This window comes from Manacus vitellinus, unplaced genomic scaffold (assembly GCF_001715985.3).
Source record: "Manacus vitellinus isolate BGI_N305 unplaced genomic scaffold, ASM171598v3 scaffold_4_pilon, whole genome shotgun sequence".
Lineage (NCBI taxonomy): Eukaryota > Metazoa > Chordata > Aves > Passeriformes > Pipridae > Manacus > Manacus vitellinus.
In genome coordinates this window covers 35137085-35149631 of record NW_021940604.1, presented here as the reverse complement: position 1 = coordinate 35149631, position 12547 = coordinate 35137085, and the positions used below count along the sequence as shown (strand labels likewise).

The 12547-nt window shown below is 41.6% G+C and overlaps 1 protein-coding gene across 1 annotated transcript; it reads left to right on the top strand.

Annotated features, from left to right (window-relative positions):
- Positions 1–2021: 2021 nt before the first annotated feature.
- LOC103754516 (nuclear receptor subfamily 0 group B member 2-like) lies at positions 2022–7357 on the top strand. Its single transcript, XM_008920338.3, has 2 exons — positions 2022–2595; positions 7104–7357. Exons 1-2 carry the CDS (start codon positions 2022–2024, stop codon positions 7355–7357), a joined length of 828 nt encoding a protein of 275 aa, XP_008918586.1.
- The last annotated feature ends 5190 nt before the right edge of the window (positions 7358–12547 follow it).

Below are 12547 nucleotides of genomic sequence, written 5' to 3'. Positions count from 1 at the left end.
GGTAAATAAATGAAAAGTTTAAAATGGCCCAGCGTGGAAAAAACAAAATTTGTAGCAAAACACAAATTTGTATCTATGCATCTGGTGGGAGGGCCTCTAGCCAAAGGCTTGGAGATCTGGCAGATGAAGACCTTTGAGCTGTTGTTTTTTGTGGGAGTCTAGGAAACTAACATGATGCCAGTTGGAGGCAGAATCTGGAATCCTTTATTGGACATACAGGCTGATATTTTAAGGATCTGGGGTCTACATATTCATAGGGGGGTGAGGTACTACAAACAGGGAGTTTTAAAAGGATGAAGTAAAGGAAAAACTCACATTACACCTTTTGGGTTTAGCACTTACATCATGGGGAAAACCCACTTATCTTAGGACTACATTTTTGGGGATTTACATGGGGGAGAGATATTCAAGTTCACAGAATACACAGGATACACAGGGAGGGAGAAAACAACAATGGATTTTGTGCAGAGGCTTGCTAAAATCAGAGTACAGTCTCTCTGGGTCTGGGCAGGACATTCCAAACCGGTGATACCTTGTCTGGTCCTCAAACTGAGGTTTTTCCCCCAGCTTTCGTAGCCCAAGGCCTTTTGCTGAGACCGCTCAGACTGCATTCTGCAGGTATTTGATTTTGGGATCCTACAGTTTTTAATGCTCATTTTTTGTTAAGATGTGTTAAGAGCTCAGATGGTAGGAATACATAAACATTATACTTGATGAAAAAAACTTAGTACCTCTTCCCCTATATAAAAGCAAGCAAGAGAGTGTGAAGTAACAAAAACTTGAAGTATCAATTTCTTCTCATCTAGGCTGAGTTCCTTTTGTTCCTGCTACTTAATGTCCCCTGATGTTTACTGAAGAGTCCTAGCAATTCAATCATTCAGCTCTCACTTTGCTACAGAAGTTCACACATGCAACAGTACAAAATGCCATTTTTTCTTCATTGGTTTGTGTGAGGAATATTTAATTACACAGTAAGTCTGGGAGAAGTATTCTGAAGTAAAGGAGGAAACTGTACTGGATGCCTTGCATTGTCTTACTCTACATCGATGCCAGATGCCCAGGCTGCTCAGGGAAGGGGTTGGGTCACCATTCCTGGAGGTACTCAAAAGACATGTAAATGTGGTGCTCAAAGACATGATTTAGTGGTGGACTTGGCAGTGCTGGGTTAATGTTTGGACTCGATGATCTTAAAGATCTTTTCCAAACCAATTGATTCTATGATTCTAAGTCCACATGTTCTGTGTTTGAAATGATAATTTTTGAAATGCAAGAGATAACGTCATGAGCTATAGCAGCTGACCGTCTCTGAAGTTTCTCTCAAATCTCACAGAAACATGAAATAATTCCTAAACATGGGATTTCCATCCCTGGGACACAGGTGTCACACATCCTGTTAGTTACGGTGTAAAGAATGAACAGTGTTAAGTGCTCTATGAAAAATAATGGTAAACATCCACAACATCTTCAGGTGGCTCCTTTAAACAAGAAACAGAAGTGCCTGGTGACACAGCATCATTTGTAAGTATAAATGCATTCCTGTGCCCTCAGGAGCATTAGTTAGTGGGCAATATCAGTGTACCAATAAAAACATAGACAACTTGCTCCTTCTTTACTTTTGGTGTCATAGTTTTTCCCAGGCTTCCCCTCAGGGGCAGGTTGTATGTGTTATAGAGCTGGCCTTTGGCAAAAGGCCACTACCTGGTGGCAGCAGGCCAGGCACAGTCTGCCTGCACTGGGGCACTGTGGTAAGCGATGCCTGTGCCCTCGGCAGGTGTGAACCCTTCTGCTGGCCCAGGGTTATGGCAGCCCAGTGTGATACCAGCAGCTGGCAGCCCCGCCTCATTCGACACAGACTGGGGCAAATAAAGTTCAAGGTAACTTCACAGATCAGTCATATTACTTTTCAACTGCCTGTGTATATAAAAACATGCACTGCCTCACTGTGTGGCAGAAATGCTCTCTCCTGCTGCTGATACACAGCTCCCCACATGCTGTTTCCTGTCACAGGGAACTCTGGCTCTATGGCTACCAAGATCCCAAATAAGAAATTTAGGAAATGTCAGTGTGAGACACACCATACTAAGAGCATCCTGTGTCAGATCCTTAACAAAGAACATGGAAGTGAGACCAAGTGGCACCAGCAGCATCACAGTCCCCACTGCTCCACAGGAATCAAGGACTGTTCTTGCTTGGGTAGGAGAAGAGTTGTCCTGAAAACACCAGAAGCCATGTGCAGAAGAGCTTCTGGAGTGCTCTTGAAGGCTTCAATTTTTATTAGAAACTTGCCTTCTTTTTATCACATGCCTTTGGATGATCAGCTTGTTCTCATACAGCAGAACTGGGCCCCTCTTTTTGTCCTGGACATGGCACAAGAAGGGGTGGATTTTGATCTGAGAGAGATTTCAGTCCCTAGTTTATTGAAAAAAATCCTCCTCAATCAGTCTTTGACAGCTAACAATGATCTGGGCAGCTCATCACCAGGAGTGTCTTTGACAAAAGTTCAGAAGATGAAGAATCTCTTGTGGAAATGCTGGGACCTGGACATAAGTGCAAAAGAATATGCCTATCTTAAAGGAATTATTCTTTTTAATTCTGGTAAGTCCTCCTGGAAACTACATAGATGATTATGGGCTTAGAAAGACATTTGGCATTTTCATTTGTATATAGACAAATGTTTAGTTTTACTCTTGCCTGTGAATACAGCTAAATTTCTCAAAAATCCATATTCCACAATTTAATGACTTTTCTGCTTGAAGTGGTTTATTTCAGTACCTTGGCTGTGTGCAGTAGGTCACCCACTGTAAGCCAAAACAGCTTCTATTAGACAAATTTTAAGTCATAAATAATTAACAGTGCCACTTCAAACTGATTTTCAGTTCAAAGATAACACAGCAGCCTCATCTGTAGTACTGCAAAGGAGAGATGGTACATGGGTACACAATGTGAGTACTGGAAGTTTTTTAACAAAGACTTCCTCTGTAACTCTGGAGAAGATAAAATAATCCTTATCAACTGATTTTCATCAATGAGGCAAAAGGATGCTGCATTGATGTTACACAGCTTTTATTTATTTATATTATTTATTTATATAATTAATATCACTACACTCAAAGCCTGCAACAGCAATCATGGAGCAAACTAAAACTAGTGATTGCATCCTCTCATTTCAGATGCCAGGTTCAGGCTCTTTAGGAAGGAAGGTTTCCTCAGTCAGCACCACGGAGTGCATGAGTCATTAACAGCTCAGCTCTAAGTACACTAAAGTAAATGGAAAGACTTACTGACTCCAGCCTGCTCTGGCTCAGATCCTCGGCTCCTTCCACAGCAATCACTGCTGTTGGCTGCACTGTCAGCAGTGTGCTGTACTTCAGACTGCACCAAAAGGATACATGAATGCTTCAGTTATTCCATTATATTTCTTGTGGTGAATGGTTTATAGGCTGCTCAAAAGCTGTATGACTTTATATTTGTTTCCAATGGGATTCAGATTCTGACTCTTGAGGTGTAATGTCATCCAGATGTTTGGTATTACCTTGTGTGTCTGTGCTGCAGCATCGAATCAGTGGAGTTTGTTTCAGTGCAAGTTATTTTGTCGTTTTTTTCACAGTAAAATCAGGCTAAACAAAACCTCCAGTTATATCTAGGGGGATGCTAAGAAGAGAAATGCCTCATCTGCAGCAGCTTACACAGTTTAACCAGTAGGCATTTTTATTATCTCTGGGGGTAAAATGAGATTTTCACTTGAGGAGAAAGCAGCAGAAGCAGGGTTATGTTCTGGATTTCTGCCTTCTAAGGCCTGGTGCTTCTCTAGGGTGCTGCATGAGAGGGCCAGCAGCCTTGATGCTGTCTGCAGACACATTCCAGTGTTTCAGGAATGTCGCCTAGCTCATAGGTGGGATGAACCTGTTCTCTGGAATATTTCCCCACAAGCTGACGAAGGCAGCCTAGAGAACTTCTGGTAAGCCAAGACTGACTCCAGATGAAACAGTTACAGTCTAACTCTGAGCTGAAACAGGTACTCAGGGCTTATGCACAGCCCCAAACTGCCCTTTGCTGCAAACAAATCTGTACAGCTGTTATTTCACAATTACTATTTTTAAAAGCTTTTTAATACTTTCCACCAAAGTCAGAAAATATTTTCTACATACATGCAGCACATTTTCAAACTTTTCAAGTTTTGGTGTGATGTTTGGCAAAATGTTAATATTCTGCAGGCCTCAGTTCTAAGAGGATTTCAGGGAGCCACCAGCAGTGACAGTGGTAAACCCTTTCTTGGATTCTGAAGTACCTCATGAGGGCTCCCACCCTGAATGTTTTACTTCTGTTAGGACCACCAAAACTGAGGCAATGGGGAAGGGCCAGGTACAGAGCAGTTCAGAGCTGGGTTATGAGTTGGAGTTCAACAGGGCATGCAGGCATGCAGCTGTAGCAGCCATCACTTGCATAAGAAGCATGACAGGTATGACAAAGCCTTGCTTGTGCTCTGGCTGATCTCTTGTGTTACAGATATTGTGCTTACTATCATTAAAAAAATTCCTCTGTTGAGACAGTGGCAGGCAGCATGATGGAATGTAGGTTCTACACTAGAATGCTTGGGGTTGGAAAAGACCTTAAAAATCATCTAGTCCAACCTCCCTGCCATAAGCAGGGCCACCTTCCACTAGATCAGGTTGCTCAAAGCTCCATCTTGACCTTCTGGTCAACTTCCAGGGTTGTGGCATTCACAACATCTCTGGGCAAGCTGTTCCAGTGCCTCACCACTCTCATAGCAAAGAATTTCTGCCTAATACCTAATCTAAACCTACCCACCTTCTTTCAGTTCAAGGCCATTGCCCCTAGTCCTATCACTCCATGCCTTGTAAAAAGTCCCTCTCCAGCTTTCTTGTAAAGCTCCTTTAGGTACAGGAAGGCTGCTATAAGGTCTTCCCGAAGCCTTCTCCTCTCCAGTATGAGTGACCCCAACTCTCTCAGCCTGTTGTCATAGGAGAGGTGCATCAGCCCTCTGATCATCTTTAGGGCCCTCCTCTGGACTTGCTCCAGCAGGTCCACATCCTTCCTATGTTGAGGGCCCCAGAGATGGAAATAAAAGCAGACTGTGCAGCACCTCTCTGCAGGAGGCTCTGGCTGGGTTACTGACTGGCCTCATGTGGGCCTGCAAGAACCTGTAAAGAAGAGAGCGTGTGTCCAGCCCCTGAGGAGAAACAGGCACATTGCATCAGTGGAAACCAGACTCTCCAGAACATATTGGCATCCCTGCTTTTCCCAGGGGAAAAGCTAAGTGGCTTCAAAGAGGTCACAGTTTCTGTGGGTGAAAGGTCCAGCTGCAAGGCTTTCTCTACTAGGACACAGGCAATAAGTCAAAGGAAGAAGCAGGTAGGACTGTTTTGCCACACAGGAACAGCTCAGAGTGAGGTGAAAATGTTCCTGTGCTTTTGCGAATTGTCTGAAAAACTATTGGAACTGCACAGTGAAAGGACAGGAACTGTGAAAAACAATGCTTCTAATTAATCAGTGCCATATATATACGTATTTTTGGAGTGTTTTCTATACATATATATATTTTAAAGCTCCATCAAGGCTGTGACAGGACTTCTATTAAAAAGGATACTCTTAAGAGGTTTATAGTTCAGCTGGAAACATGTGTTTGACTGAGTATTATTACAACAGATCTCAGAACGAGAAGTGTCTTGTTATAGGTAAATTAAACCCAGTGTTTCATTACACAGAAAAGAAGACCAAATGGGGAAATGAAGCGTATTTGAAGGGATATAAACAATTGCAATTTCATTGTGAATATACAAAGTCCTGGAAATTTCCTTTCCATGAAAAATCTAACGCTTGGAACCATCCTCACAGCTTTCAGCTGCTGGTAATCCCAGAGGAGATGACGACTTTTCCAAAGTCTCCATTTCTGGCTAGCCTTGTTTCAAGTTTGGCTGAGACTTCCTCTCCTCTGGCAGTGATATTTAGCAAGAGAGCTGCTGAAGGCCAGCAAAGCTCTTGCTCTCTCTAGCAAGAGAGCTGCTGAAGGCCAGCTGCTGAAGGCCAGTTACAGGTTGAAGAAAACTCAACCAGGCTGGTTTTGCCCTAGTAGAGGGCACCAGGCAAGGAGGCAGAACCTCCCATACTTAAATGAATGACCTTGTGTGAAACGCTCCCTGTTGTAAGCTATTCAGATCCCATCCCAGGGAGGTATGGAGTCAGTCACTGTAAAAGATGCCAAATAGGCCTAGAGTGTGTGCTACCTCTGTCCAGGCTGTAGCAATTCTAGGAAAGAAAAGATGTTGTTATCCTTAGGTGGTGAGAACAGGGGGCAACAGATCACTGAGAGCTACATGACAAGGGAATCCCTCTAGAGGCAAAGGATAAACACAGGGTGTTCTTTGAACTGAGCCCTGGCACGCACAGATGCCCTTGAGCCAGCAGGTCACATGCTATGGGAGGTATGTGATTGAGGCTCAAGACTGTGACTCCATAGGACAGAGACTTCTCTTCTTGCAGAAATGGCTGAGGAAAGGGAAAACAAAACCAGTTACCACTCCTGTGGGTCATGATGCATCTCACAGAGAATCTTTATTCTCTTTTTAGACTGCAAATGAAAGTGTCTACATAGCATGGTGAACCATAGTTTCCCAGCTTAGTCTAGTAACCAGAGGCAACAACAGGGTGGAGATGGGGCTAGGTAGACTGGAGAACCATGTTTTCAGGCTTTGAGCCTGCTCTCTGCTCCAAACCACCATCTCTATCTTCCTGATGTTACCTACCTACTGTAGATTAGAGCTGGAATTTTTCTACCTGCTCAGACTATGGGCTAAGCAGCATTTGGTGGGTAGACAACACAATAAAGCTTCTTCTCCATCTGTACTGAGTCATTTACCTGCTGGTACTATTGCAAAGCTGGATTTTAATGTAACAGGCCAGATTCCTATGTGCTTACAATGCTGCTCAATGCTCCTTCAAATTATCTTCTTTTACGAAAAAGTGTATTTAGGAACTGTTTATTTTTCTATAGAGAAAGTAATGCTATAAGCCAGAAATCCATTGAAGGGCTTAGAACAGAAATGTATACTCAAGATTTGCTATTTTACTTTTTGTTTTGACAGGATGCTGTGTCCTAAAATGTCTCCCATATGTACAAACACTGCAGCAGGAAGCTCAGCAAGCGTTGATGGAGTTTGTCTCAACAATGTTCCATGGAAACCTGGGCAGGTTTGCTTCGATTCTTCAGCTGATCACCTCTCTTCGAGACATTGATGCAGATGCTATTGAAGAGCTCTTCTTCAGGCCCATTGCAGGAGAGGCCATCCTAAACATATTACTTCTAGAAACACTACATATCAAGCCAGTCTGCCTTTGAAAACAGATGACATCTGAGCTCTCAAATACCTATTTTTGAAGAGATTAGAGGTTATTATGAACTGAATAAACACATTTCAAACAAATCATTGATGCATTTTTGTAAGCCATATTTTTTTTTGTACGAAGTATTTTTTTAACATTTCAGAATTAAAGCAGAGAAATCTAAGCATTTCATGATTCTGTGTGCTTTCAAAAATCCTTAGTTTAAAGTAATCAAAGACTGTCTAGGAGCACCAGCATACTTTCCAGTTGTGCTAGGTTCAACCATATTTTTGCTAGTGAGCATTTTTACAGCTGTTTATACTATATGCTTTTGGCTTTCCAGAAGTTTTGGCTTTCAGGAGCAGGGGCAATGGTAAATTTTATTCAGTTGATGTTGAATAGATACATAAAAGGTTGGTCAATGGTAAAATCAGTATAAATCCTTCCTTTTTTTTGGTATGTCAGTCCCTGATCCTAATTCCCTTTTTGTTCCACTGAGAACTCTAGTCCCTTGGCTGTAATTGCTTGATGGACCTCCCCCTTACTAACTGCTTTTTATATGTTCCTTTCTAAGTCTTGCAGTAAACTGTGGGCATTAAATCCCTCTCCCATTATTTACAAAGTTCTTCCCTAAGTAAGAAACTGAACAACATGAATAAAAAATTTGTTGACTAGACAAAAGCTGTTGCTCAGGATTGTTTCCAGGATAGCAATAACAAAGGCTGAAAGCTAGTGTGTCATGCCATAAACAGCAAAACTAATGTAGCCTAGTTTCCTACATATTTAAGACCTTTTTCCTTTAGCCCTCCCTGCATCCTTTTATAATTACCTTCACTTCTCTTCAAACAGATGTCAGATGTTCCTTGGACAGCAGAAATGCTAAAATATGATTTCCTACAGATGTGTACAATCTGTTCCTCCACCTCTCACTGCAAGAGTTCCACGTCTCCACCTCCAAGTACAGTACAGCATTCCCCTTAACATCTGGCTGTCGCCCATCCATCTGGCTGGGGAAGAGACAGCACGTGTGTGCTGGCTTGTCATCTGTCAGGATAAAAAAACCATTAAGCTTAAACTTTAGCTGTTGTAATGGAAGGTATTTGAATCCCTTACCTGTCCCATTCCTCTGCAAATGGTTTCCATGAAACTTAGAGGAATTAATTTCTGAATTTTTTCAGTAGTAGATCCAATTTAGTTTTGTTTGGCAAGGGGTGTCAAATTCACCAAGTGGGTACTGACAGGCAGGTAGACAGACAAGAGGACCAAGAGTATGATAGCTTAATGCACACTGCCTTAGAAGGTCAAGCTAAAATCATAAGAAAGAGAACTCTATTTATATATATGTATATATATACAAATGGACGTCAACAGAGATGGATGTTCAAAGAACTTTCTTTTAAAGTCAACCAAGGAAAAAAGAAGTTAAAAAAATAATAAGAGTTTACTACCTGCCAGTTTTGACAAAAGGCTACACATTTTCCCCCCACTTTGGTAATCGAGGAGTAAATTGTAGAAATAAGGGGAAAAAAGCAAATCCCAAACAATATAAACCAAGTCCCTGGGTACTTGTGATCATGGAAGTAACAACCTCTACAGTCAACAAAACTCACCTTCTTATATTACAAGCTAACCAAACCTTTCAGAAGTGAAGCTTTTTGGACAGATATTTTCCATGGAAAGCCCCCAGAGTAGAAGTTTTCAGCAGAGTTTTTTGTTAAAATGGCTCAATAGTATTGCCACAGACCAACTGGTGCATGGTAACAGGATATTCCATGTTTAGTTATTTGTGATACTGAATTAAAACATTAGTTCCAGACATTTGATTTTTGTCTGTTCTTAAAATTTAACCAAGCAGTATACATCCAAAAGTGGTATTTGTACATTTGGTATCAACAATATCATTTGGCAGCAGACACACAAATTTCTCTCTCTCGAACACCTCCCAAGTCCTAACAGCTTCTACCTCTACAACAGATGCTCCACTTGCACAATGAAAGTGCAGTGCAGGTCCGGGTGGAAGGAGCAGGACCCAGCTAGCCTTGCACATGCAGCAGCTTCTGCAACGGGAATGGGAAGAGGATCTCTGCTCTGATCTCAGTGCTCCCATTGCTATTGTGAAGAGAGCAGAGAGGTAAAGAAATACCCTCAGCTCAGTGGGAAGAGTGAGGAATTTTAGACAGAGGTATAAAACACAGAAAACATGCAACATGAGAAACAGTCATGGGGGCTTAGAGAGAGGAACAGCAAGGGAGATCAAAAAAGGCAGGAGAGGGGGACAGAAGTAGCTTATTAATAGAGCTCATTTCTGTGTAGAGTCCAGTTTACTTTCATAAGCCAAAGTCCTGCTTAGTGACTCACCAACAACCTGAATCCAGGACAGGGTTCACGGTTCAGTAGCCGGAATTTCAGACTACTGAGAACATACCAGACAGTCTCTGTTCACAACTTTGCTTCTTATCAAAATCTACTGCAAGGTCTTTGACTTTATCTGTAAGATATACAATGGCTTCAATTCAACTCTCCTTGAATTGGAGGGCGCAATGCCAACAAGTTCCCATGGCTTGGCTCACCTGGAAGATAGTGCTGTATTTGCTGATGGCTCTTAGCCTGGTGTGTGTCTGTGTAACCAGTTGTCTGAAAAGAATGCCTAGCACTCCACAGTAAAGATCACAGTCAACAGTTTGGGTTTTCAAGATGATTTGACCTTCTACCGTGAAGGCAAACACCAGGCTTCAGAGGGAACTCCCACAAGATCTGATACTCATGGACCTCACCTCACTATTCTCTGAATACAAGATTCAGTCCTTCAACACGTCTTTAACAAATCACATCTTTAGTCCTTATGCAATGAAAAAACTCAACAACCTTGAGCTAATGCTCTATGTAGGCTAACATTCCCCATCTCACAGACCTGATCACAGAGGGAGCATGAATTGTAATAATCGTTTGCTTGGTATCCTGTTCAAAGAGGCTGAGATAGTACTGTCTTGCTGAGGACAGTAAGAATCTGTATCTACTGTAAATAAACTGCGTATGAAGGTGGAGGCTATGCAGGTACAAGAAACAGGCAGGAACAGGAGAGAAGAGGGATCATGAGCAGAGGTTAGGAGCAAAAGCAGGAGCCCTCCCTGGAAGGTGGAAAGGCACAGCACAAGATAGCCTTTAGAAGCCAATGGAAATAATGCATTGGAATGAAGAAGCAGAGACAAATGAACAGAAGGCAAAAGGAAGACAAGGGAAAATCCTTGCTTCCCCCTCTCCCCAGCAAAAAAAAAAAAAAAAAAAAAAAGAGAGAAAGAGAGAGGGAGAGAGAAACAATGAGGAAAGAAAGGCTTGTCACCACTTATTTTAGCTTCTGGAATTGAAACCAAAAGCAGTTTCTCCAGCTGTGGAATCCACCAACAAAGTATGTGTATCCATCTCCCTCTAGCGCCCAGGAGACGACAGTCTCGCCATCACTTAGAGTGTGAGCTTAGCTGATGGAAACCTGCCAAATAAAGTACCTAGTGCTGTTGATGACCCAGGCAGAGCTTTCACTCAGAGACATCTTTCCTCTCCCAGTTGCTGACTTGTTCAAAATAGTGTACAATATTTGTAACTTGTCAGAAGAAATCTACATTTGCAAAATCAAGAATGAAAAAGTAAATTCAATTTACTTGTGAAATCTTACTCCATACTTCTTCTGAATATTATCATAAGCTCTTTTAGTGACCTGATTACAAACTCCGGTGGTTTTCCCTCAGGACTCCCTGCCTTACTTGGAGCAAAGGATGGCCTGTGCTGGTGGAATTTGTTATGACTGCAATGGAGGAGGCTGCTGTCGCCTAAGGCTCAGCTGCTTTTTTTGCAGCACTAACATTGCAGAATATGGATTAAAATGGATCTACAGTGACAGAAGCAATGCTCCTACAGTTAAATTGGACAAATGACACCTTATAGAGTGTGGGCCAGCCAAGTGAATTCAGGTGGCATTATTCCAGAGTGATAGTGTCCCAGAAAAAGGCTGTAACTAACAGCGTTAATTGGAGTAAAAGTTTTTTGTTTTTCACAGTGGCAAACACAAGGCCTGGGAAATGGTGGTTTGCAGAAGTCACTAGTGTCTCACAGTTGCAATCCAGGTCCCAATAGGCTGTGTCTCACACTTCCAAAATAAAGTATAGTGCTGTAAGCACTGAAAAATCAGTCTGTGCACACTCAAAGTTCGGGGAAGCTTTCAACAACTCTAATCTTGACACTTTCATTCCTCTTTTGTAAAAGGAAGTGGGTGTAATATTACCTTTTTTGTGACACATCTTTGAAGATAATAATCAATGTTTGTAAAGAGCTAACAAATACTGTACTTGAGCACATTAGAAAGTCACACTGAAAATTATTAAATTCAGTATTCTATGCTATATTCAACAGCACAGACTAAAATAATGCAGAGGCTTATGCATTACAGGGAAAGGATAAAAAGAGAAGATACTGAAGAGTAAGATTTAGTAAGCACCGAGTAAAAATAACATGTCATTTGCTATGGTGGGACCCACCTTGCGAGCAAGTCACCTGCACTCTCCCTAGAGCACAGAGAGAGGGGTATGCTCTGAGGGAGGTATGCCTCCCTTCTCTCGTACCTACCTTAATTTTGGATGAACCACATTATTAATTGCTTTACCTCTGCCTATTGATACAGCTGAGGAACCCACCTGACTACTTGTGATTCATCATCTGACTTTCAGATGGTAAAAGTGAGATTAATCCCACCTCTACAACGTATACAGAAATGATCTGGATCTGGTTTGCACCTGCAATATTAACTTCAGCATTTTCTAATTAACATTAGAAGCATGCTTGGATTTGCAGTCCTGGTCTTTAAACAATATGTTTTAGACTTGTGCTTTAACCTAAATGTGTATTTCTAATTAATGAAACCTGATATAGGCTTGGAAAGAAAAATAATTCTCTGATTTTATTCACCTGCCCAGAAATCACAAAAAAGACACATATAGGTCATTCTTAAATCTATGTCCTATCTATATCTGTATCAATATTTCTATGGTGCTTCTTTTTGTTTGTTTTTTTTGTTTGTTTTTCCAGTGGAATGCCTTTTTTACCTCTTTTGTAGAAACAAAGCTATTTCATTCAAAACCTAAAATTTCACTTTTGCTAGAAAGCACTTGTAAATCATACTCTCAGTCTTAGACACAATTTAATTTGCAGATGAGCC

What these genes read in the sequence shown, in the direction of transcription:
- LOC103754516 (XM_008920338.3), top strand. Translation starts at nt 2,022, where the DNA reads ATGGCTACCAAGATCCCAAATAAGAAATTTAGGAAATGTCAGTGTGAG. An exon ending in AATTATTCTTTTTAATTCTG is followed by an intron (nt 2,596 to 7,103) that starts GTAAGTCCTCCT and finishes TTGTTTTGACAG; the next exon opens with GATGCTGTGTCCTAAAATGT.